Source organism: Dermacentor albipictus, chromosome 3 (assembly GCF_038994185.2).
Source record: "Dermacentor albipictus isolate Rhodes 1998 colony chromosome 3, USDA_Dalb.pri_finalv2, whole genome shotgun sequence".
Taxonomy (NCBI): domain Eukaryota; kingdom Metazoa; phylum Arthropoda; class Arachnida; order Ixodida; family Ixodidae; genus Dermacentor; species Dermacentor albipictus.
The window spans coordinates 35060858-35085824 of record NC_091823.1 but is presented as its reverse complement, the minus strand read 5'-3'; the positions used below and the strand labels follow the sequence as shown (position 1 = coordinate 35085824).

The following is a 24967-nucleotide window of genomic DNA, read 5'->3' as shown; positions in this document are numbered from 1 at the left end:
CAGTACAACGTAGAGATAGTAAGTTTTTTTTTTGTTTATTAACGTATTTTAGCGGCGGCGGATGTATCTGAATGTTCTATAATTAACTGCTGCCAAATAATTTAATTATCTAATGTCTTAGATTTACCTACCTAATTATTTCCTTCAGGGTGCATGTAGCAGTTGCGGAACTGAAGCTAACGTCATGTCCACTTAGACATGCACACTTACCAGGAATCATTAATTAAAATGAAAGCTCCCTATTTTGCCTACTCAGGCCAGTGGCAGCGCTTCAAACTATGTATGTTACACGCATACATATCATCGGTTATACCGAGAAAGAGCGAGTGTAGCAACCAGAGAGCGTGAAAGCGGGTGCACGTTCAAGGGCGGCGTCTGTTCTCGGCCAACGACGCCTGCCTTCTCCGGATACGACCAAGGCCGGGTGGCCTGGCGGGGGACAACGTCCTCCCCCCGATATCATCTTGGCGAAGGGCTTCGAACCAGCGCCACAACAGAGGGCGCACCACAGAAACGCCCCCGTCTGGATCTGAGCGTGGGGCAGCGTGTGCGTTATCACGCATGCGCGCACGAGCGAGCAAACACGTAAAACGCGTGAGTTATTCGCAAATGAAAGCACTTGGCGATTTCTTCCATTCTTTTTTGTGTTTGCCTCAAGCCACAGTTGTGGACGAGGAAATCTCCGAGCATTGAGTGACTTCTTCGAAAGAAAACATGGAGAGGGCGGGAGATGGAAATTCAAGACGATGAGCAAAACGAGAGCAAGATGAAGGCAAGAGCCAACGTTTCGACAAGTGGACTTCAATTCAATTCTTCAATTCTTCCAAGGAAGTAATTCGGGTCGATTCTTGTTCCAAACATTTTATGAGAACCTCTGCCAGCGGTCTCCCAAACGTTATTGTCGGTCCTTCAAGAGAATATTCATTGACCGCTGTGGTCTACTTGTGGCAATACTAATGGTATCCGTTTCTTTATCTCTTTGTCATTGCAGCTGGTTACTGTTGCCGGAGCTACTGCTTTTACTTTTACTCGTATCTTTTGCGGACATAAGAATTTATGCATGTCCAAAACAAATTGATTGATTGATTGATTGATTGATTGATTGATTGATTGATTGATTGATTGATTGATTGATTGATTGATTGATTGATTGATTGATTGATTGATTGATTGATTGATTGATTGATTGATTGAACAAGCAAGCGGGTGTCCCAGAGGAACAGAGGAGCTAGCAGAGATGCCGCATAGTGGAACCCCTAACTAAATTTTTGACGGCCTGGAATTATTCGACATGCGCCTAAATCTCGGAACACGAGTGTTCTTGAATTTCGCGCCCATTGATCAACTGATCTGCTTAGTCTAGTTGCTTTGGTGGCACAGAATAAGTACAGCTCAGTCAAGCTTCGCTAGTTCGCACTGGCAATGTTTATCCCTTCTTGATTCGTTTTATTTCACACTGACGCAAGCCGACTTTCCCTTTCCGCCACCGTACCACAGCCACATCCGACGCCCCGTGAAAGGCGCTCGACGCAGACGCAGCATTTTGCACGAGGTGGGAGCGAGGCGTTCCTCCTAATTGTTTTGCCAATTGCGTGTCGCGGCGGGCTTCGCGGCGTGGACTCGTTAGCGGTGTCGCTTGTGTCAACGTGACGCCTTCATTCAAGGTTGGCTGGCGTTTTTATTCGCGCAGTCAGGGACACGACGACACTCGGGTACAAGGTTGCCCTCTCTCTTCCCTTTCGCCGCCGACGAACGCTGTTCGCGCGACATGTGATCGGAATGAGAGTATGACACAGTTTGTGTGGTCGGAGACAGATCGGAATGAATGAAACCACCGCCCGGCAAAATCCTGTTGATACCGTAGTGGTGCAAGGCCTTGTTAATTATGAACACGGCTCCGGTACGCGATGGTGTCCGTATGCATAGCAATGTGTGTGGTCGGCGGAATCATCATTCTTTTCGACACGTTTTCATTTGGTAAAAGCAGACAAACACTTCGAGGACAGCGTCTCGCCGCTGGTCTCTGAAGCATCGTGAGAATGTGCGCACTGCTCACTAAATCAGATCCGTGGTAACGCCTACGGATAACGCTGGCTGGACCTTGCGAAAGAATGCCAACGATAAGCACAGCAGAGCTTTCCGGGCGCACGCCCACTCTGCAAATTTTTCCGATCTTCGCTTCGTCGCTTTGTCTACGCGATAAGGCCCAATAGGCTGGCATCTTCTATCTTTTATCCCACTCCGGCTACACAGTTCGGATAAGCGCCGCGCAATCCGCACAGAGAGACGCAAACGCTACGTTGCCGAGAGCGCACGGCGTACAGAGCTCGCAAAGCGCGGCCGATGGGAGTCACGCGACACTCACTCACTCATTTGTCAGCCCGCTGACTCTCGCTCCGAGACGGGGCCGCTTCAAGCGACGCCGAACGGTGTCGACGCAGGCTTATAAGTGGTGTAAGCGCTCGAATACGCTCGTTCTTGCCTGTCGCGTGTAACTGCGCAGTAGCAGCAGCCTTTGCAACGCTGCACCGAACTGCTGTGCGTCGGCGTGCACGCAGCGAACAAGGGGCAGCCCCGGTCTGCCGCGAGGCGTCACGCGACCGCCGCCACTCGCTTCCCAGGCGGCGACATCGGCGGACGATCTCGCGCGCATCGGTGGAGTCAGCTGACACGGCTGATCACGTGCGCTGCCGTCCCTTCCTGCCGGGCGGCTCGGCCTGCTCGGCGCCAGGAGCTGAGGCCCTGCGGCGACGGAAAGGTTCGTTTTCTCCGTTCGGCTGGCGCGCTGCGCGCACATCCTGGGGGCGTGCTCGGCGTAGCTGCGCTAAATAACTCGGCCCTCCTCGTCGTTGCTTTCACGTCGCCTTTGACGCCAGTGAGATTTTTATGAGGTCATTTTGCACAAGCTGCTGTCATTCGTTGGTAACCTTACAAGTTGATAAGACGTAACGTACAACGTTCGTGTATCCAACAATAACGGCGATTCAGAAACGTGATCGACTGGATGGATATATTCGCTTATGGCCACGCTAAGCTCGCTGCGGCTGCACGATGCAGCTTTTAGCCGAGTTCACTCCGCCGGTAGCACACTAAACATTCGACGCTGGCTGTGCGATACTGCCTTTGCTGCTGCCATTTAATACACCCGTGGTTGCTTAGTGGCTATGATGTTGGGCTGCTAAGCACGAGGTCGCACGATCGAATTCCGGCCATGGCGACCACATTTCGGTCGGGGCGAAAACACCCGTGTACTTCATCTGCACGTTAAAGAACCATGGGTGGTCCAAATATGGCACTCCCCCACTATGGCGTACCTCATAATAAAATCGTGGTTTTGGTATGCAAAACCCCGTAATTTAATTTTTTTTATATACTGCTAGAATTAAGGAGTCATTCTTACCCGGTAAAGAATAAACAGCGCACAGGTGCGGACAGCTGTGCTCGGGTTTCACATGCTCAAAGCAGTGAGTCATACTCGAGGCGCGTGTTTCCGTGGCTGTCTATCTGTGCTCTCTGGATTGTGCCGTTCTCAACCGCGCGCGTACATGACTGCAGATCTCTCTCTGCTGGCAGCACCCAACCCTGTTTTGTCACACTTTTTTGTCACGCTTTTTTCTCACACGCATTTTGTCGCACTTTAAAACACCTGTACAAGACTTTCCCCTTTCTCCGTTTCAGTTCCAGCTTGTGCGATAGTCTGTCCGCGCTTATCTAATCGGCGTTACTCCTTTCTCATCTTACCGTGGTACCATTAATCTTTCGTTTGTATCTCTCGCTGCTCCGCCCTCAGCGCTGTCTGCGAACGTCCGATGTCGCCTTGTTTGCCTGGTTTTGTCTGGAATAAGAGTGAAATGGAATACAAGCAGTTACTCCTTCAATATGGGTCTGCAGGTGTACCTATCCTCTTAGAGTGAACAGTGCCAAGCTGTAAGAAGTGATGAAACATAAAATGGCTAACAGCGAACCCTTTACAAAAAAAAGAAACAGAACAACAACAAAAACCACGAATAGAGTATCGCACACAATGTTATTTATCGGGACAACACAGAGGCTCAAAGGAAGATTGAAACTTGAAGCGATGAAGCGTCAGGCATGGGAGGTAATTGTTAGACAACACTTGTCTTCTTCGAGGCAACAAGTGCAACAACTCTCATGCCCTAACGAAGACAAGTTTAATTGTCTAAATGTTGCCTATCAACCTGACGCTTCCCTTGTTTGGTCGCCGCGTAATTACTGAGTACGACAGTTAGCCAATCGTGCACTTTGCTGAGTAGGCGAGCTCTACCGCCGTTATCCGCAGTTTGGGCTGTGTATAGCAGCATCTAACTGAGTTTTCTGACTGCGCTCATTTAAACGCCTCATTTAAATTGAGAGGAGCACGACAGGCAACGACATATAAATCACGAGGCGTCCCCGTTTCATCGGCGTCTGTTATCTTTCTCCCACGCAGTGTGTTTAAATGATGGTCCCAGGTGACTAATAGCTATACAGCTATCGCTATTACGGTGGAGAGCATAGGCATAATAGTCTGCGCTCCGGGAAAAACTGTATAAGCACGTGATGTTACGCTTCTTTTTCCCCGCTCTATTATAACCGCACGATACGCACTGAAAACAGAATCGATTAATAGAGGGCGCTGTATTACATATCCCCAACTCTTATGCCAACGCGGCTCGCTGTCGTGCCTGAAAGAGTGCTATACAGACAATGAACTGGTACTTAAGCGCCTCCCCCCCCCCCCCGTTCAAGCCCCATAACGCGCAGCTGATTCCGTTCTGCGCGAGCTTTCATAGCAGCTGCTGCGTGACCTACAGTAGTTACAACCCCCTCCTTTTCTTCTTCTTACGGCCGCACGGTAGTGCGTCCCTCGGCGTACTAAGCGCAGCTGGCAACTGCCATGGTGCGCGGACTTGCTGCGCCTCGACGGAGGCGGAAATCTTCCTCTGGAGCCGCCGGAAATATTTGAAGGTCAGCTTGCGAAACATGGGAGGTTAAGGACCACGTAACGAGCGATGAAGCCAAAAATGATGTGAGTAACGTTAAGAGGCATGAAGACAGCAGTGTGGAGTAGAGAGCGAACGGCGGTAGCCAATATTTTAGCCGAGATTAAGAGGGAAGAAAAGGAATTGGTGCCATGGCCATGTAATGCGGAAGCAGTGCTTCCAACTCCCGGAAAGCTTTCATATAGATATGGGGATGTTGGTCATTGTTTAGTCAAATAAGGAAAACTGTCCAAATCGAGGGACATTTTTGCGACATGGCATTAAAACGGTGAAACTACCAACGCGATGGGGCGTTTTGATTTCAGTTATATGCAAATTATCTTCGTATTAGCGTGCGACCTATGACTTTTGATAGTACAGTAGCTCAGCGAACGCATTTTCTCAGGGAACAACAGTGTGTGGAGGCCATGTGCCCTTTCCCGAAGTGCTGCTACGAAGTGCTGTCGATGTCTGTACACTCTGAATGAAATATCTATCCGTGACCGGCGCAAAAAAAACGTGTGCTGGAACAGCAAACAACGGGTCACGGGCAAATCTGGGCGTATGCGGCGGACGCATTATACCCAGACCGACAACGCGGTCGTGGTGGTAAATAACAGCCGTCTACGGGCGCCTATGGTAAAATTTATCTGGAAATGTCCATAGCCGGAGTTGCCTTAACAAGAGTCCCATTCGTCTCAGTTATGTGCTCGGGCGAGTTTTGCTTTAGAGGAAAGATAAAAAAATTAGCTGTGTATCTGTGGTTTTGCTGCGTCAATACACGGCATTAAAAGATGTATTCACATGTAGACATTAGTGTCGGGAAGTTGCACACTGTTTTGACATTGTTACATTCTGTAAGGGTGGTCGGGCGCCCGTCACCCTTACAATTCGAAAAAAGTCCCGTGTAATCTTGGCACTTTGGTCTGGTTGCAAAACAACTTTGGGCAGCCATAAAGTATACATACGTGCGTTGACTTCTTCATCTATGAATATGGCTTCAAGCAGGAGGCTGTCTTGTTAGCATAAAAACTTGCGCTGTGACATCAGTTAAGTTTCAGTCCACTGACTTCATTAACGGAATATTTTGAACGGAGCTTAAAAATAAATTTAAACTAGAAAATGTGCAGTAAAGAATGTCTAAAGGAAGGTGAGAACTGCGCAGTGAGATATCGAAGACGAATTCGTAAGGGTACTGCTTAGATAAAAGAGGCAACAGAAAGTATATCGAACGTGAGTCGATGATAATCTAACATATGTATTAAAAGGAAGACGCGAAGTTCGGTAAAAACTTCTGTAATGCGTAGAACAGGCCACCGGTGGTATACGAGCCTTTGTCCTTTCATTGGAAGAGAAACATTTCAGCTGCAAAGAATTAGATTCACTCATGAGATTTAAATTTAAGGGGCGGCTAGAGGCGTTTAGAAATAGGCTTTCTCTTATAGTCCCAACTGGGATGTTAGAGATGACGATGATGATTATCGAGGATTATCATCATCGTCTTATTTCTTTAATTGTCCACTGCCGGGAGGAAGGCCCCTACCAGCGATTTCCAATTACACTTGTGTTGCAAAAGCTGGTTCCGCCTTGCACAAGCAAATTTCGTAATTTCATCACCCCACCATAATTTTCTGCCGCACTCGACTGCGCTTCCCTTCCCTTGGCACCCAATCTGTAACTCTAATGGTCCACCGGTTATCTACTCTACGCATTACATAGGCTGTCCAGCTCCCTTTCTTTTTTTTTCTCATATTGTCAATTAGGATATCGGCTATCCCAGTTTGCTCTCTAATTCACACCGCTCTCTTCCTTTCTCTTAACGTCACGCTAACATTTTCCCTTCCGTCGCTCTTTGCATGGCCCGTAAGTTGTTCTCGAGTTTCTTTGTTAACCTCCAAGTTTTTGCCCTATATGTTGGCACTGGTAGAACGTAATGATTTTACACTTTTCTTTTCGGCGACAGTGGAAGCCCCCAGTCAGGATTTGGTATTGCCTGTTGTATGTGCTGCAACCCATTTTTATTCTGTGAATTTCCTTCTCATGATCAGGGTTCCCTTTGTACCTAGACAAACGTACTAGGTAATTTTCTTATTTTCTTGTGGAGAAACAAGGTAGCTGTGGAATATTTGTAGATATTTCCAAAATATCCGCCTATGTCTCTAGTAGTCCTTGATTACACAATACGTTCGTGTCTGCTGGTATCTCCACTGAATCAAATGCCTTTTTCACAATCTTTGAAAGTAGCATAGAGAGGCTGATTGTTCCGCAGTTTTCTCAATTACCCGATTGATGACATGGACGTGGTTTATTGTAGAATATTTCTTCCTGAAGCCAGCCTGTTCTTTTGAAGTAGTGTTGCCCTGATTTTATTGAAGATTATCTTTTTCATTATTTTATACAATACTGAAAGCTAGCTAATGGGCCTATAATTATTCCATTCTCTAACGTGTAGCTTCTCATGTAGTAGCATAATATTGGCATTCTTCCAGTTCTCTGGTGTACTTGAAATTGTAAGTCGTAAGGCATTGCCTATAAAGAGCCGCAAGCTTTTGAAACATTAATATCCCCTCCATATTTGATTAAATCAACTGCTATTCCATCTTCTGCCGCTTGTCCCCGGGACATGTCTTGCAAGGCACTTCTAACTTGATCGCTAGTTATAGAAGGAACCTCTATCCTGTTCACCACTACTTCCAATGGATCGAGGTTGCGTAACTGCTCTTGGTACTGTACAGGTAGAATTATTTTCCTGATACTACTATATCATCTGAATTGCTACTTAACTTTCAATGCATATATCTTGCCCTGTCCTATGCCAAGTTTTCTTCTCACTGATTTCATGGTGCAGCTATTTTATTACTGCTTCTTCAATCTTTCCGACGTTATAATTTCGGATATCGCTTGACCTATTCTTGTTTATCAGCTTTAACAGTTCAGTAAATTCTATCTGATCTCTTGAGTTAGACACTTTCATGCTTTAGATTCTTTGTATACTTTCGAGAACTTACCTACTTGTTGCCTCGGTGTCTTACCTCTCACTTCAATTACTGATTCTCAAATCAGCCTAGTTATGGTTTAGTTAATTACATCCATGTTGTTTTTATCTTCCTGTTCTAAAGCTGCATATTTGTTTGCGAGCACTAGCCTGAATTCATTTGCGTTTACCCTTACTGCGTCTATATTGTCCTGTTTCTCCTTGACTAATTTCGCTCTTTCTCTGTTCAAATTGAGAACAATCCTAAATCTCGCTAACCTATATATGATCACTGCCCTTTACTCTATCTAACACTTCTACATCCTGCACTTTGCTGGGATCGGCAGAAAGCGTGAAATCTGTCATTTCTTTTTGCTCCATTAAGGCTATTCCAGGTCCACTTCCTGTCATTGAGCTTCCTGGAGAAAGTATTCATAATTCAGGGTATATTGTTTTCCGCGATTTCCACCAACGTCCCTCCTCTAACGTTCGTAGAATCGATGCCGTAATTGCCAATTGCTTGTTCCCCAGCCTGCTTTTTCTCCACTTTTGCATTGAAGTCCCCCATGGCTACCAGCTGTATACTGAGCTTGCGCCTTTCTCATTGCTAATCCAACATTATCATAAAATTATTCTGTTTCTTCGTCATCATGACTCGAGGTAGGCTTGTACTACATTTAATATTTATCTCCCATTTAACTTTATTTCGATGACTGTTACCATCGTATTAATGAAGCAGAATTCATCAATGCTGCGCCGTTATGTCATTATTAATCGCCTAGGAATCGTTTCATCGTCGGATCACGCACAAGCAGCCGTGGACTAACCACCGAGTTAATCTTTCTTTTTCCATAATCTACACCAATGTACGCAGTTTCCTGCACCAATGTACGCGCCGAACGCGCCGTGCCGAACGCTGCTTTGCTCGACGCTCACCGCGTCCAATGCGGGGCGCGTAGTCGCTGCCCTGTAGCCCATTGTCTTACACCCCTTGGCGGGTCGACGGGAACGCTGTCGCGTTCCACTCTTGAAGGCGAAGCAGTAATGCATGAGTTGTTTCTTCGTCTAGCCGAACCAAATATAGCCAAGCAACAGCAGTTCACCTGGCTAAACAGTGGTTCAACAACTAAAATAGAGGCTAGTATGCTTCGCATCCTGGGCTTAACCTTACCTAAGCCACAGCCATTTTTTATTTGTTGAATATATTAACCCACGAATACCCCCCAGGGGGTCTTTAAGGTGAATCAACTGATGAATTAGAAAGATAGCAAGGTGGGCGAGTTGGTTAGAAGTCATCGTACTTTTGGTAAGCCTACTCCGCATTCTTTCTTGTTTGGAAGGCCTCTGTAGCACAAGCCCCACCAGTTATCCTAACCTCACTATAGGGCTAATAATAATACTAGGCGATGCCCGATAATTTCTAAAAGAGCCCTGCTAAGGTAGCCTCAATCGAGAGGGTTCACGCTTTAAACGTTGCCAAGTTAAATTTCTAGTCAGAGAAGATATGTTTTACGGAATAGTACCCTCCAAAGGCGTATACGTTGTGTGTATGCTGTGTATGTAAGCCGACTGCAGCGGTTTTTTGGAGTACGGCAACTGTGAACAACTTTTCTTTCTTTCGGCATCTTGACCTTTCTGCTTCTCTCTTATAATAAGGGGCGTTATTCGGCGTCGGTCAATCCCGCTTATCTCACTTTGAGGGGACGCTGATTGGCTTATCGAGGAGACAGAATGCCCGTCGCCCGTCGATGCGAATCGCGCGAGACGCCACGCGTCACTCAGAAGTGAAAGTAGGCCCGAAAGTGATCAGTCGAAAATGCCTCCTCTGCTGATTGAGGCGATGAGGAGATATGAGGAAAAAAAATATTTACATTATCATGCACATTTGCCCACTGCAAGTAACCGAAAAAAAAAAGGTGCGTGTCAAAATGTGCTTGCGTATACAACTGCGAGTTGATCATTTTTTAAGATTACGGAATTTTACAAAAATTTCTTGTTTCAGATAACATAATTTTACTCATTGAGATGGATTATTCACGGGGCGGACATTAATTTCACGAGAAATCAAAACACATATTCAACTAATTAACGAAAAATCGGTTATTTCTTCCTAGTTGTTTACTTTACCAGACACACTGCAATTTACGAATTCTAGCCGGTGGTATTGCGAGGCGTATCTACTTGGCGTTAATCTCCAGGATGACTGCAGTTTGGAGCTATGTGCCAATAAACTCGCCGTAAAAATTCACTGTTGTTCAACTCGCTTTTTTAAAAAAAAAGCGCAGTTTTATGCATTCAAACTCAAAAGTAACCGAACGCCCATGTATTTCGTCCCACATTTCGGGAAATAAGATCTCGAAACTGGTGTCCGCCTGAAAATTTATTTGAAGTGGATACGTCTTGCAAGCTGACCGGCTACAATTTACGAATTGCAATATGTGCCGTAAAATAATTAATAGTGAAGTTAATTAGCAAACTTTCTTTAATTTGTTTAATATGTGTTTCGATATCTCGCGCTATTAATGTCAAACTCTTCGAATAATCCAGCAGGCAACATTAAAAAACTGCGTAAAACTTAAAATTGATCATCCCGTATGCTGAATAGATGCGTATCCGGAGGCACTGTATGTGTTTCTTTCTAGAGCTGACTCGTTGTGTCAGCACTTACGCGTTTGCACTTCTTTTCTTTTTTTTTTCCAGAGTGGTAGGAACACGGCTAAACCTGTTTCTGTCCACCGACGCGATGACGACGTTCAAGCTGTTGTGCCTCTGCTTGCTCATAGCAACACCAGGTGAGAACGACCCCTGGAGTGAAGTGAATTGCAAATATAGCAGAACCAGCAATGTCAGATGCACAAAATTGGGGTTACTGGCCGTTACTTATAGAGAGGGGTGGTCGAAACGTTATAGCTATTGACGTTTGGCAACCCCTACGGCTGTTTGGTAATTACTGACATTTCGGAACTCTTAGTCATGTCTTGTTGCAACGGGACCCCAACGATTCTGAAACGTCAGTGCTTAGCGAATGTGTCATGTTTCTGAAACGTTGAACCTTAACGTATCGAAACTCCCTCACCGCTATCTGACCTTGTCGCTGACTGCAACTTACGTCTTTCATTCGTCGCGTCTGACTGCACGATGTTTTGGAAGGTTTCCTGAAGGATCGCAACTCCGAGATGCTTTTTATTCCTTTCACGACGAGGTCGAGAGTTTGGGGAGTCGGTAGTGCACAACGTAAAACTCTTTTGGGAGGATTCCTGAACTGTGGTGGCTTTGCTGAAGCTGAGTGTTTATTTTCGGAGCGTCTACTTGGGTGGGGAGTGTCGGGGGAGGGGAGGGAGAGGGGAGGAGCGAGATACGGCGGTCATTCATTCGCCTGTTATGAAAATTCACAAATGTCAAGACAAAAAAAAAATTTGTTCTTGCAGACTTTTTATTGATTTCAATTGGCTTCCTGTAGAGAGGCAATAGACTATTATGCACGGCGTCTTCTTCTTTTTTTTTTTTTACACACAATAGAGACTGGCAGCACGCGACGCTGTGAAGAGTGAAGAGTGCGTATGGTGGCGAAGGCGTACCCTCGACATGTTGTTCGCTGTCGTTTCAGGCAACGCTTGGGAGTTGCTAGTGTCGACGCTGGACATGCTGATCCCTCTCGGGAGTGAGTCAGGATTCTTCGTCCAGCTTGAGTGAGTACCTCGGCCCGAAGTCCATTAAGACATTCTTTATTTCGTGGTACAGCTCGCGCAGTTTCTTTTTCTGTCTTTCCAATAAAACATGTCATTTGTTTAAACTTTATATTAATTTATATTTAGGCTGCAGCAGGGCTTTAAGTGGGCATAATTACCTTTGTTTAGCATACTCGTTTGCAAATTTTAAGCCCGTAAACTTCGTAGGCTAAATATAGACAGACAACGGACTTACGGATTGACACCTTTTGTAAAGTCTTACTTAGTGTAGAATTTCTGTGGAGACCGTGTTTAGAACCTCAAACGCACATGGGCTTCTAAGAACTTCTCCCTCAGCAGTTTGTCAATATTATGCAGAAGAAAAGTCCAAGGCAGTGCACAAGGGCGACGGACAAGTTTCTTTCTGAAAGGCAGAGATTTTTTTTGTTGGCATGCGTATGAGCGCGGCCATTCTTCAATTAATTCAATTAGATTCAATTAGATCGAAAGATTTTAGAGAGTTAGAGAAAAGAAAAGGACAAAATGAAGAAAATTTAGCGGGTGTAACTCACGATGATATTTACTGGTGGGACGATGGCGAAAAAATTCAGGTCGTTTCATAGCGATCTTTATTTACAGTTTTCCGCGAATGACAAAATTCATAGAGAGGTCAGTGAACTATATAAATTTAATACCTCCCGCTGTTTTGAAGCGTATAAAATTTCAACGGCGAAGTCCTCGCTTAAATGGAAAAATGGGAACACGCGGCTGCCGATAGCTTCGGCGGCGGCACCGTGAAACCGTTGTGGCCGTGCTCGCTCGCAGTCGTGCCCCGAACGAGAGCGTCCAGGTGCACGCTGCAGTGAAGGAGGGCTGCAGCGCGGTCACCCTGCCAGGGCCAGCCTGGATACCCTTGCAGGGGATCGAACCGGCCTGGATCAACGTCTCGGCCGTCGGAGCCGGCCACGCCACGGTCGAGCTCAACGCGTCGCTGCCTTTCGTCAGGTTCGATTCCTTTTCTCTCCTGCACGTGACGTCATAGTGTGCCCGCACGATAGGGGTGCGGACCAAGAGTCGAAGCGAAAAAAAAAAAATGTACGCTCGATGACGTCTGTCTTTCTGGTTGCAGGCGACATGGTGTAATAATGACCCTTTTCGCGGAGCAGTTTGTTCTAGAGAAACGAGACGGCGCTTTCGGCGGTGCGCCGCACGTAGCCTCAGCGACATGTAGTGCGTGAATGCGAAGCCATTACCGCTTCTACCTTTCTTCTGTGCGATCAGCTGTCGGAAATGCAACTGAGCTTTCGCTAACGCGCTGTGCTCCAATCTTGCTGGATTGACTCAAGTGGATTGAAGATATGTGCAGTAGTTGGCTGCAAAAATAGTGACTGGCATGCTATGGAATGTAATAAATCTGTGTAGCCAAGTTCGCGGACCGCTGGTGCAAGCTAGTGTCCGTAGGTGGTACTGGCACTTTGAGATGTACGGCTTTCTTCGAGGATACAGAAATTTGCTCGGCCGCCAGCGTTGTAGCGCTAACCTTCAAAGAATGGGCGTCAGCGCCGGAACGTCGGCAAGAGTGAGTACCGCTCTTTAAACATTGAATAAAGGGAGTACCGCCGCTTCCTATCATAGTATGTTTCGCGCACAGTTTTTACACACATTTAGCCCAACTGGGACGGAGACTTCTGCCCGTTCTATTACCAAGATGTCAAGAATAAGTGAATGGGCGCACACCTGAATACATGCGCGCCACGGGATCGCCGCGAAAAGGGTCAATATATATACTGTTGCAGTTGTATCTTCGTAAAAATGTACAAGCGTACGCTGTTACACACATATCTTCACCCACTCGGTCGGTTGGTCACGAAATAAGCAGTAAACATGAGTAACGTGCATTGCTTTATAAACTGGATATATACATTTTAAACGGTTCGTTCTGCTCTTCTCGAAACTTTCTCTTGCGACGTAACTTGTAACAGATGTCCGGTGCCGAACGATGTTTGAAGAGACCTATACCGAAGGTGTAATGAAAAATTCTGGCAGAATTACTGCCAATCTAAATAATCATGATCGTCATCATCACAGTCATTCTCTTGGGCATCACCGTCATCACGTGATGTCGTTGCTCCGACATACGCAACGTTTGCGGAATCATCTAAGGGGGTCCTGTGTCACAAAGAGGCCACAAGTCTAGATTCAGCCAACTAGGTATGGGTAGGCAAAGGAATTAACGCTTTTACATTTAAAGACACGGCGGCAGCGGTTATACTGTTTACGGTCGCTAAACTTGCGGTTAAACAAAATGCCGCGTAATGCATAAAACAATGCGCAAGATGCCATTCTACGCATTCAAGCACAAAAGTGACTGGACCGCCAATGTATATCTTCCCAAAATTCGGGATTTGGAAAATGATGCATCCGAAGAATTATTTCCAATATGTCTAGGCGTGTAACAGACGGCAATTTGTAAATTGCAATATTTGCCGTGAGGTAGTTACTTCAATACTTAGCGGACTTTAGTAATTATTCAATTATTAATTTCGATTTCTTATACAAAAAAAAAATGTCCACCTCTTTGAGTAATCCAGCTTGAGGACTCAAATTGTGCTACGTGCCGCTGGTGATCTTTAAAAAAATGTTGGGCAGTATTTGCAGAAACACCTGTGTGTAATCCGCCTACCCTCTTACACCTCCAAGTGTGTGCCAGTCTTACTTGCTTGGTCGTGTGTGTGCCTTTACTTTCGAGCGCGAATTGTCTGACGCCTTGGAATTGCAGCTTGGCCAACGCCTTCGTCCACGTGGAAGTCTTCAAGCTGGGCTGGCTGGTGACCTTGAGTGAAGTTGTTGGCTGGATCTACTTCGTGGCGTGGTCCGTCTCCTTCTATCCTCAGATATACCTCAACTGGAAGCGAAAGTGGTGAGCGCACTTTCTGCTTTCTCTGTTTCTTTCCGCTTCTTCCGTACTTCAATTGTCTCAGCTATTTCCGCGCAAATTCAGAGTTACAAAAGCAACCGAATGTCAATCCCGCAAAGCCTAAAAGGATCAACCTTACAGCACGCGCATTGCTGTTTTCATCCTCATTTTCAATTATGCCTCATTGCAGATTTCCTTTCTCCCCTGAGTTTAGCGAATGACCAGCGCTCTCGTTTTTTCACAATTAACGGACTCTGTCTTGCGTGAATCTTTCGCAGCGTTGAAGGACTGAGCTTCGACTTCGTTGGGCTGAACCTGACTGGATTCCTGGCGTACTCGTTCTTCAACCTGGGCATGTACTTCAGCCCCGTCGTTCAGGTAAGCGCCGCCTTCGTGCGGACGTCCGTTAATAACCTCTCGTTACTGCAGGTCTTGGAAACGCCATCGCCACTGCAGGAGCGTGGCTAATGAGATTAACCTAGGCTTGGTTAGCCGACTGGCTGTTAACATTCAACATTTGCAATACGCGTGAGTTTTATGACCAAGAGAATGCTGATGTGGTGCGACCTTCTTGCATACCGTTGCTGCGACGTCCCCTGGCATCCGTGATGAGCAGTATCGTGATGCACAGTAGTTGGCAGATTCTGCGAACGCACCTAGCGTAACGTGACCGTCATATCCTCTGGCTTCGACGAGTAGTATAGCACCGTGGCGCATGTTTCGTAACATATTCATGCATAATAATTATATAGGGAAGTTTTACAAAGAAACCGTGCAAGCTGAAAGAAAAAGAAAGCTACCCTTTGGTTGCAAGAATACTATGGTGAACCGTGCTAAAATATAATGTCCACTCGTCCTGCGCGGGCTTTGCCCGCGGTCATACTGTGTCAGCGGCAGCGATAGGCGGGACTTCAACGAATAAGGTTGCAGCAGACAAGACATAGAAGGGAACACTCCATTATTTTGTATCACCATATTTGAGAAGTAGAAGCAGCATTCAGAGAGAGTGATGTGTTTTATCTTGTGCATGGCTCAGGGGAAATCGAAACCCTGAGCAAGAGTCGATTTGCTTCGTAAGACAGCCGTTTTAAAGGCGCCGGGTTCCTTCAAAAAACATAGTCCGCGAATAGCACACGCTCCTGCCAACGCCTCAGCCATGTTTTGCATTCGTGCGCTGCGCGTGGAGCTTGCAAGCGGAGCGCGAAGTCATGCTTTTCTCAAACACTCTCTTTTCAACCGAAGCCTGCTCCTCACTATTTTCTGAACGCTTTATTTCGTAATATACCGGATTCCCATACGCGGCTGCTGTTGGCCAACGGCTGACATCAATCAAGAAGGGTGTTTGGATCAACGTGCTTCTTCCTACTGTTACCGTGTATATTTATTGACGAAGTTTAATAAACAGGTTCAAGTACGCGAAAATCTGCTTCCGAATTTCGATAATAATTACGTACTTCCGGAAGAAGCTAACTGTCGTCTGCTTACGCTCGGCCGCGGCCGTCCGCGTAGGAATTTAACTTTGGCGACCCTGCTTATCGGTGTCGTAGCCGTCGGGTCTGGTTAATTTCGACTAGTTTCGAACATTCAACAAGCCTCAAACACCACACGAAACTTAAAGCGAAACCACACGCACGCTTGCCAGCGCGCGCTCGCTCCTGGCCGCTCCTAGTTAGGCACCTTGGCAGACTTCGCTTCGTATTGAGCTATTTATAGCGCTTCTAAATGCGCAAGTTGGATACAGCTGCTATCCGTGGCTCAGGCTGGTGCAGGACAAAGTCTGTCCGCACCACGTAGCAAGGCCACAGTGGGGCAAATGAGTGCCAGCGTGCGCTCAATCCCCGTCGTGCACAAAGAAACGGGGCGCATACTGTGCGCATACCGATCGTAACAATACGCACTACAGTTGCATGGCTGCTGCGGTCTGCTACGTAGCGTAGTTACCGGGACCGCCGCGGGGTGCCTCGACGAGTCCGCTGGCTGAGCGCACTGCGGCTCGCCGAGGACAACGGTGTTTCGTGCGCCATAGGCGCCAAAATTGGAATAGTGGCGTCTGCGTGATCATCCAAAGTCAAATTTGAACTGCGCGTCACGGTCACGTTCAGTAGGCTAAGTGTTCTGGACACGCACCGCTCCGCCATACCTTTCTCAGCGCAAGGCATTGAAGAAGGAGCGGAAGCACCGCGAACGGAACGTTTGATTGCCAATAACTCCGCTTTCTGCCGCAATTTTTGCGGCAAAGTACTTCTGAAATAGCCTAACTTCAACTGCATTTCTCCACTTCGATAAAAAAAAGTGGTTCCGAGCCCCTTTAAAAGAAAGCAGCGTATTTTTATGGATGCTTGTCTCCCTCATTAGACCTGATTTTTCAACCGCAGCAAAGCCCATCGTTATATAGTACAACAAACAGCCCAACACTGATGTAGCGAATAAGCCTTGAGTCCGCCTTGACCCTTCTTATGCTCTGCTTGCATTTCCGACGTCTGCCAACAGGAGGAGTACCATGAGCTGCACCCGACCGGCGTCATCCCCGTGGAGCTGAACGACATCGTGTTCGGGCTGCACGCGGCGTTTGCCACCTTCGTCACCGTCGTACAGTGCTGCATCTACGAGGTGATCCTGCTTGAATATTTTACGCGTTCTCCCGGCTCAGTATGCAGACTATTTGAGGCACCGTCATCGCTAAAGCTCACTTAAAACACTTGCAGGGTCTACGTGTATACACGTAAGCTTGAACGCCCATCTGTCGCTGTGGGATCCGAATCAAGGGTCCTTTATTAATCAGATATATGTTAAGCTACGCGACTGTACCGCGGGTTTTACTTTGTCTAATTATTCCCGCTTGTATGCTCCGCGCTTGTATTCGGGAAAACTCACTCTGGGAATTCTCAAAGTTACCTTACGCAGGAAGATGACCCCTTGTATCATTATTCTCCGAAATAATTCGCCGTCACTAACTCTCAAGACAGGGCGTGCCTATAATGAGCCTTTCATCTCCTACTAATAACTGACAGGAACTAGACGTTCTTTTATTGCGATAGTATTTATGCGGGTGCTCGAGGAGGCGCACTTCACGCCATGCTCATGCGCCATTGAGGTGCGACGCCTGAAACACCACACACACACACACACACACACACGTGTATATATATATATATATATATATATATATATATATATATATATATATATATATATATATATATATATATATATATATATATAGTGCTTCGAACAATATGCACTCAACTCCAAACCTCGCTGTCGCTGTTCGGAAGAAACTGCAAAATTTTTTGTTCCGTGATATTTCTCTTTTTCTTTGTTTCTGTGCTGATTTATTTCGTAGACACGCCAAATTAATGGAATCGCTTTTACAACTCCGGCTTCTATGTGTTAAGCTTCCTGCGTTTAAATTTAATCTGTCAGCGAGAAACCTTGATATACGAACAGCGATCGATGGCGCCACCCTCTGCGTGGCTGCAGTACAGACGGAATACATGGAACAATATTGCCTACAGTAACCGGTCGTAATTGCAGCGTCGTGTTTTTCCCTTAGCAAGCCCTTTTCCAGCGCTTTCGGAGTCACCGAGCGAACGTATCGACAATGTATACCCTTTTCGAAACTCTAAAGCTAGCTTTCCTGCGAGGCGATTGAACAAACTAATGGCCGTGTAGTCCCTTCCGGAAACGACGCCTACGAACCCAGTTTGAACGTCTTGTGACATTAAAAATGTCAGACGCGGCTCTACTGGTGAAACCTTGCGCAAGAGAAACGCTCCGGCATGTGCATGTATACACCACTTCGTCCTCGCGTGAACCATGAGTCTTCGTCCTTTTGTACACCAGCTGTTCATCTATGACACATGTGGACTTCCTACTATACCATAGCAGGCCGGTCTCCATGAATGCTGCATCACAACGAAATCTTACGTTTCCATCTGGTCGCGCACTGCTACGCTCACTATAGGAGCGTGCAGTACTTTCCCTCACAATGCCACGTAACTTTCGGACTTTCCCAGCTTTGCAATCTCTGACCTTCGAGTAACTGTCGAGTTTATGCTACCGCACAAAACTACTTCGATACCGGCATCGTACTTTCGGTGGTTAACCATCGAGTCGGGCAGCGCAAATGGCGCGGTATCTCACCGTAGTTCTGCGCACGTTCTTTGCCGGCCTTCAAATACACGCCGACACATAAGCGATGGTTCTCTTTACGTGGACCACCGTCCGTGCAATCACCTGTTGCCGTTAACGGGCGAGTTCTCGTTGGCTATGCGGGGCGCAAGTTGGCCTCGGTAAACGTTTGTCTTGCGGCACACGCGTCTTGCGTGATTGCCAGCGTCGAGCACCACCCGTGACAATACATCCAAAGCGGCCGAATGAGTGCATGCGCCTAACTGCCGAGTAAACGATGTCGACGTAAGGCTACATACGGTCCCGCGAACCGCGAAAACGACTAATCCCCCGGCAGTAGGCCAATCTGAGGCGAGATGTGTCTGCAATATCGCTCTGATAGCGGACGTGTTCTGCCCTTGTGTGATCGCAGCGCCGTGGTCAACGGGTCTCGTTACTGGCGCGGCTGCTTTTGGCCGCGGTGTGGACGGGGGCCGCCGTCTTCGGAGTGGTGACACTCTCCGCGGGCAGTCACTGGAGGACTCCGTGGCTCTTCTACCTCTACTACTTCTCCTATTGCAAGCTCATCATCACGCTCACCAAGTACATGCCGCAGGTACGCACGGCCGTCACGGCTAAGGCACGTCGATCCGGTCACGGATTAACGCTGCGCTCAGCTCATTGTGGAGTACTGCCATGCAGAGAGAGAGAGAGGGGGAGAGGGAGAGAGTAGTGAAAGCTTGAGATGGTAACCCTGCTACGTGCGAAGAGGGAGGAACAAAATTAGAGGGAAGTACAGTGAAACGTAAAAAAAAAGGGAGGGTAGTTCAGTGTAAGCACACGCTAGCTAGTCTGTGCTGGGGAAAAGAGTGAACGATATAAAAGTGGATAGAATGAAAGAAGAGATAAAAAGAGAGAGAGGGGAAAAGAAAGTGTGCACATAAACGCTACGCAACACGCTTCAAGCTCTTGGCGTTTGTCACACAGGCTCTATATTACTCTTGCCCGTAGCAAGCCTTGCTACACGTAAGGCTTTCGGTACTGAAAGGGACCGAGATAACAAAAACAAAAAAAAACGAGAGAAAATATGATAACTCTCATGCAAGGGTGCTTTAGATCTCTTAGAAGCGTTAAATCTCTTCCGCAAAGATGCGCTTTGTCAGCTCAACTATGTGAGCGTTAGTGCGGCTATTCATGCGTGTCAGATGTGATGTTTCTACATTGTGCGCAATTTGTATACATGTTTCGAACTTTTGTTTGTTTTGTTCTTAGCAGGCAGTTTTGTGCCTGGCCACCTTTTTCATTCTTTTTTTTTAAACGTGTTAGAGTTTGATGCAGTAAAGCTATGATTTCGGCACAGACATGGTCCTCTGCAGCCAAACTTCCAATTTTGTCCCGACAACGAAAATGCTTCGGTGCCGTCGTTCTAATCGTGCAATTGTAACCTGATCCAGGCCTACCTCAACTACAAGAGGAAGTCCACAGCAGGCTGGAGCATAGGCAACATCCTGCTTGACTTCACTGGAGGAAGCTTGAGCCTGGTGCAAATGTTAATAATCGCCTACAACTACGGTGAGTCTCCATTACAATGGCCCGTCGAACAACTTCTAGTAATTAATGGATGTAGCTTCGAGCAGTTTTCCCTCACTATCCTTCCCGAGTAAAATTATTATTATTATTATTATTATTATTATTATTATTATTATTATTATTATTATTATTATTATTATTATTATTATTAGAAATAGTAGTAGTAGTATCATCATCATCATCATCCGCAAATCTGTCTAAACTTGTTTAACCATTCCTAAACCATGTTATGTGTTATACTGTCAGTTGTTTAGATGAGCGTAAAAAAAAAAAAACAAGTCGAACGACGTGGTGCCCATAGCTCTCGGAAGTTCATTACCGGCGCATCGCACCTGAAACGGAAAAACGAGAGATCTAACTATTGTCCAGGTTCCAGCGCCCGGGTGTTCACACCATGAAAACGTTTCAGACAAGAACATTGTACTTCGCCTAATAAACCGCCAAAATCGACTACCAGCTGCACGATGGCGATAGTTCTATTTCTCCCACATACGAGCTCCTTCGTGCACCGCATGTGTGTGGCGTCTACGGCTCTTCCCAGGTTTGCAGTATTATCGGAGGTGTGGTTGTTCGTGATGCATTTTTGTGGAGGCCGGTTTTGTTTTAGTGGTTTCGTGGTGTTATCGACGTCAGTAAACATGTAAAACAAGCAGATAGCACAAAGGTCCCTCTACAACCGGAAGTTGCGATTTTTTTTTTGCTGTTGCTCTTTTCTTTGAAGTTCATCAAGTTGGCACTGGCGGCGCAGCGCGCGGTAAACGGCGGGACATTTTCTTGCGCATTGGTTCCATACTTGCTTCAGCAGAGTCGAGAGCAGTTTTATGTGTGTGGCTCGTTTAGGAGCTTGCTGTTCGCTCCTGCACGCAGGTTTCTGCTTGGCACCTTTTTTGTTTGTTTGTATGGCTGTCTTTCTTGGGTCATTGTAGAGCCTCGTTAAGGAAACACTAAAGATACGCGGTTGCACAAGCAAAAAAAAAAAAAGAGAGAGAGAGATTCCCAAGCCCTTGCAGTGCGCGCCTCCTGGCTCGAGGTGCAGAGCAATTTGTTACGCAAACAATCGCGCACACGTGCGATATATAATCGCAAGTCGTGACTATGAAGAACTACCTCCACATGTAAAAACGTGTAAAAATAGGCGCGCCCTTTTGGATGGCAAATTGGGTTAAATGGATGTGCCCTGTGCGTTCCTAATTTTCTGTGGTGAATAAGTTGATGCGTTCTCATTTCCAGCAGTCATCAAGTCCATGAACAAATCTATCTATCTATCTATCTATCTATCTATCTATCTATCTATCTATCTATCTATCTATCTATCTATCTATCTATCTATCTATCTATCTATCTATCTATCTATTTTTTTTTTTTTTCACGGATATGCGGTTGTCGCGGGCACAGTTAGAACGGTCACCTCACCTCATCTCTCATGCAGTGACATAAGTGCTTGTACGTGTAGGTGGCATTGGGGAGCATGTTGCTAATCTTCGGTGGCGTACGCTTTCCGCGCGCAGACGACTGGACGTCGCTGTTCGGCAACGTGGTCAAAGTGGGACTGAGCTTCATCAGCATGGCGTTCGACGTGCTCTTCCTCGTCCAGCACTACGCCCTCTACCGGAACGGCCGGGTCGAGATTACAGATCAAGGAGAGAGCTAACGCAGCCGCAGTGTATCCGCGAGGCTGCTTAATTATCACGGCGTTGCCGTGCTACCGATACCTTCAGCCGCGAAGTGCGCGCAGGCGCCGCAGCGCGTCTGGATAGCGCACGCTCAGATTTTGACCATGAGGGAGGACTCCGCGGAGGCGTACTAGTCCTAGTGAATTAGGTATAGCGGTACCGATAAAGTATGTTTCGGTTAAAGTCCAACCGTACACGTTTTCGTCGGCTGGAATAGCAGCGCCAACCTATATGTATCCTCCTCCACAACGCTTATCGCTCGCTCGCTGATTCAAATTTTCAGTGTGTCAATGGAAAGTTGCTTATACGACGGCTCAGCTTCTGGGCCGTGTTCGGAAACTTATATTACTTAAGTACCATCCGTGATTGGTTATGGATCGCCGCATCAATCATATTTTTATTATTCCTATTGCTGTCATGAGAGGCAGATGCCCCAAAACCGGCTAATGAGGAACGCGAAAGCAGCAATAGAGATCGCTCGCCCGAATGGCACCACTAAACCCATTATGCGAAGAATAGGTGGGGACAGAGGGTATCAATAGCCAAAAGTCGTTGCTTTGATCTATGGGTGTACGGAATCCTTAAAATCAGTTTATAATAAATTACAGGGTTTATGCAGAAGATAGAGAGTTCTCAAGGGAAAATGAGACGAAGAGATCTGGAACCAACGTTACGACATCAGGACTTGTATTCCTGAAGGCTTACACGGGTTCGATTCTTTTCATAATGTTAACAAGGGCCTCCGCCCTACGAAATTGATGCATTTGTGCGTTACTTTCGAAATAGTTTCAGTGTACTTTTCAGGTTGTCAGCCGTAAGCGCTATGTGGAGGTTTTAGCTACAGAATAATATATTTGTGCGAACATTGACGCGGTCGAGCCACAACGAGCGTTAGCGTAAAGCGGAACCGGTACGAGCGACGAAGCATGGAACGAATGGCGGCTGGCACTCATCAAAGTCTGGCGCTACTTCGCCAAAGCGGGATTAGCGTGCGTTTTTATGGCTCGGTGCCGTTCGCATTACGGACGCGCCGCCATGCCAACCTGTTTCCACTAGTCAGCGCTTGGTCACAGGGCGCTGCGCCCGTACCGCTCGTGCAGACCCGGGACCAAATCTTCAGTGTGCCAAATTCTTCCAGAGTTAGAAAACCGCCCATTCGGTTATTCTGTTATAGCTTTCATAAGCTGTTAGCTGTTATAAACAGTTCGCAAATGTCGTTCTGTGATCACATCCGTCCTTCCCCTTAGTGTGCGCATGGCACAAGTTAGCATGTGCTGTATATTCATGTACATAGTGTACGGAGGCTCTCCGCCGAAACCTTTCTTCTTTTAATATATCCAAGCATTGTTTCAAATCTTGGGAGCGCTGTAATGTAGCGGTCACGTTCCCGATGTTTTGAACAGGTATACTGCCATGTGATGCATGTCTCTCACTTTGTGCGTGTCATTACTGTGATTCGAGCTGGAATGATGCATGTCTCAACGGAGTGGTGACTTTGCAACGAGGGAAAAGAGAAACTGAATCATGGCTGCCTGTTGCGTGACTTCAGCGCCTGCCAGCGCGCGGCAATGTTCAGCAGTTCGTTTGCACTTCGCGAATTGCTTTGACTTAAGCTTAAGTCGCGAGCCCGCCGACTAACGTTTATTATTAGCTGCCCTCAATCAAGGTTCACTTGAGAGTGGCTGCGTGCTGGTAAAATAAAGATGACTATGTATGCACACAGAAAACCCTTGTCACCAACCTGTGTCGTGCTGCGTAACCGCCAAATTGGCGGTTTCCTTTACTTCCATTGCTAAAAAATGGTGTGCATTGCATGCTACAATAACTGAACAGAAACGTGTACGCTTTCGGTGCGACGGCTTGTGACATCTACCACTATAATTATTTGCCATCGATAGTGATTTCTGTCTAGTTTTCATACCGCTCTATATGTTCACGTTCACACAAATAGAAGAGTAGGCCTACCCCTTTGACACTACCAGGCAATCGTACTAATACAGCAGAGCCACCGCCGAACACACCACGCACGCTTGACAGTACGCTTTACATATAATGGTTAAATTCTCTCTCTCTCTCTCTCTCTCTCTCTCTCTCTCTCTCTCTCTCTCTCTTTTCTTTTGCTCAAGGTTACCTCATCTGCCATAACTACATCTTGAATGTCATAATTGCTTATTCCCATTGCGGAACGAAGGCTTGTCTGTCGACTCCGTCTTATACCTGAAAAAAAATCATAATCTCATCGCGCTACCCATTCCTTCTACCGTTATCCATTGTTCCTTCCCTAGGCTTCCATTCTGTACTTGAAAAAGGGGGTTCCCGCGAAACACAAAGGACGCGCTCGCAAGGAAAAAGCGTTAGACACACCGTCCATGTCTAACGCCCTTTCCTTGTGTGCTCATCATTTGGGTTTCACGGGAAGCCCCTTTTTCAAGTTCATCATGCACCATCTGGCCCAAGAGATTGGGCCAATGTTCCATTCTGCATTTCCATTGCTCCGCCAGGCGGCGACACCGATCGATCTCCCGGCAAACAGTGCTCTAGAATGTTGCGTACACTATTCCACAAGCTTGCACAATCCTTATACCTATATTTAAAGGGCCAAAAAACAACACACAGCGCAAAGAAAGGAGAATGGGACAGAGCGCGTGTCCCGTCGTCCTCTCTTGTGCTCTTTGTGTTGTTGTTTTGTTTTTTCGTTTTTTTTGCGCCTTAAAAATAGGTATAATGAATCAATATCAACTTGCCCAGCAAGAAGTTTTCTAACGCTTGCACACGCAGCGTGTTTTACGCTCGACAAAAGGAGATCAACCGACCGCGTAGTTCCCCAGCTGACGTCGCACGTGAGAGAGCGCCACTCAAGCTTCTTGGGGCAACTCAATCTGTCACTCAAATCAAGATAATCTGTGGATGAAGGGGAAGCGGAATTCGGCAATAATGAAACACATAGCCCTTTGGAGCTACTATAAACCTGAGGCGGTACGAGTATTTTGAAAAGGAGTAGTGGTGTCGGCGCAAGCGTTCGCAAATGTAATTCCGTGCTTAATTTCTAAGAT

At 46.7% G+C, this 24967-nt stretch overlaps 1 protein-coding gene across 2 annotated transcripts; it reads left to right on the top strand.

The window, feature by feature from the left end:
* Positions 1-2282: 2282 nt before the first annotated feature.
* Positions 2283-23658, top strand: LOC135902745 (uncharacterized). 2 transcript variants are annotated; one of them, XM_065432973.2, is made up of 10 exons: positions 2283-2758; positions 10657-10748; positions 11564-11645; positions 12450-12629; positions 14404-14544; positions 14820-14919; positions 17032-17151; positions 19085-19267; positions 20106-20223; positions 21750-23657. In XM_065432973.2, exons 2-10 carry the CDS (start codon positions 10700-10702, stop codon positions 21890-21892), a joined length of 1116 nt encoding a protein of 371 aa, XP_065289045.2. In that variant the 5' UTR covers positions 2283-2758; positions 10657-10699; the 3' UTR covers positions 21893-23657. The 2 variants fall into 2 exon arrangements, with proteins under 2 accessions (XP_065289045.2, XP_065289040.2); XM_065432968.2 differs by lacking the exon at positions 2283-2758 and adding an exon at positions 4893-5029 and having other exon boundaries at positions 21750-23658.
* The last annotated feature ends 1309 nt before the right edge of the window (positions 23659-24967 follow it).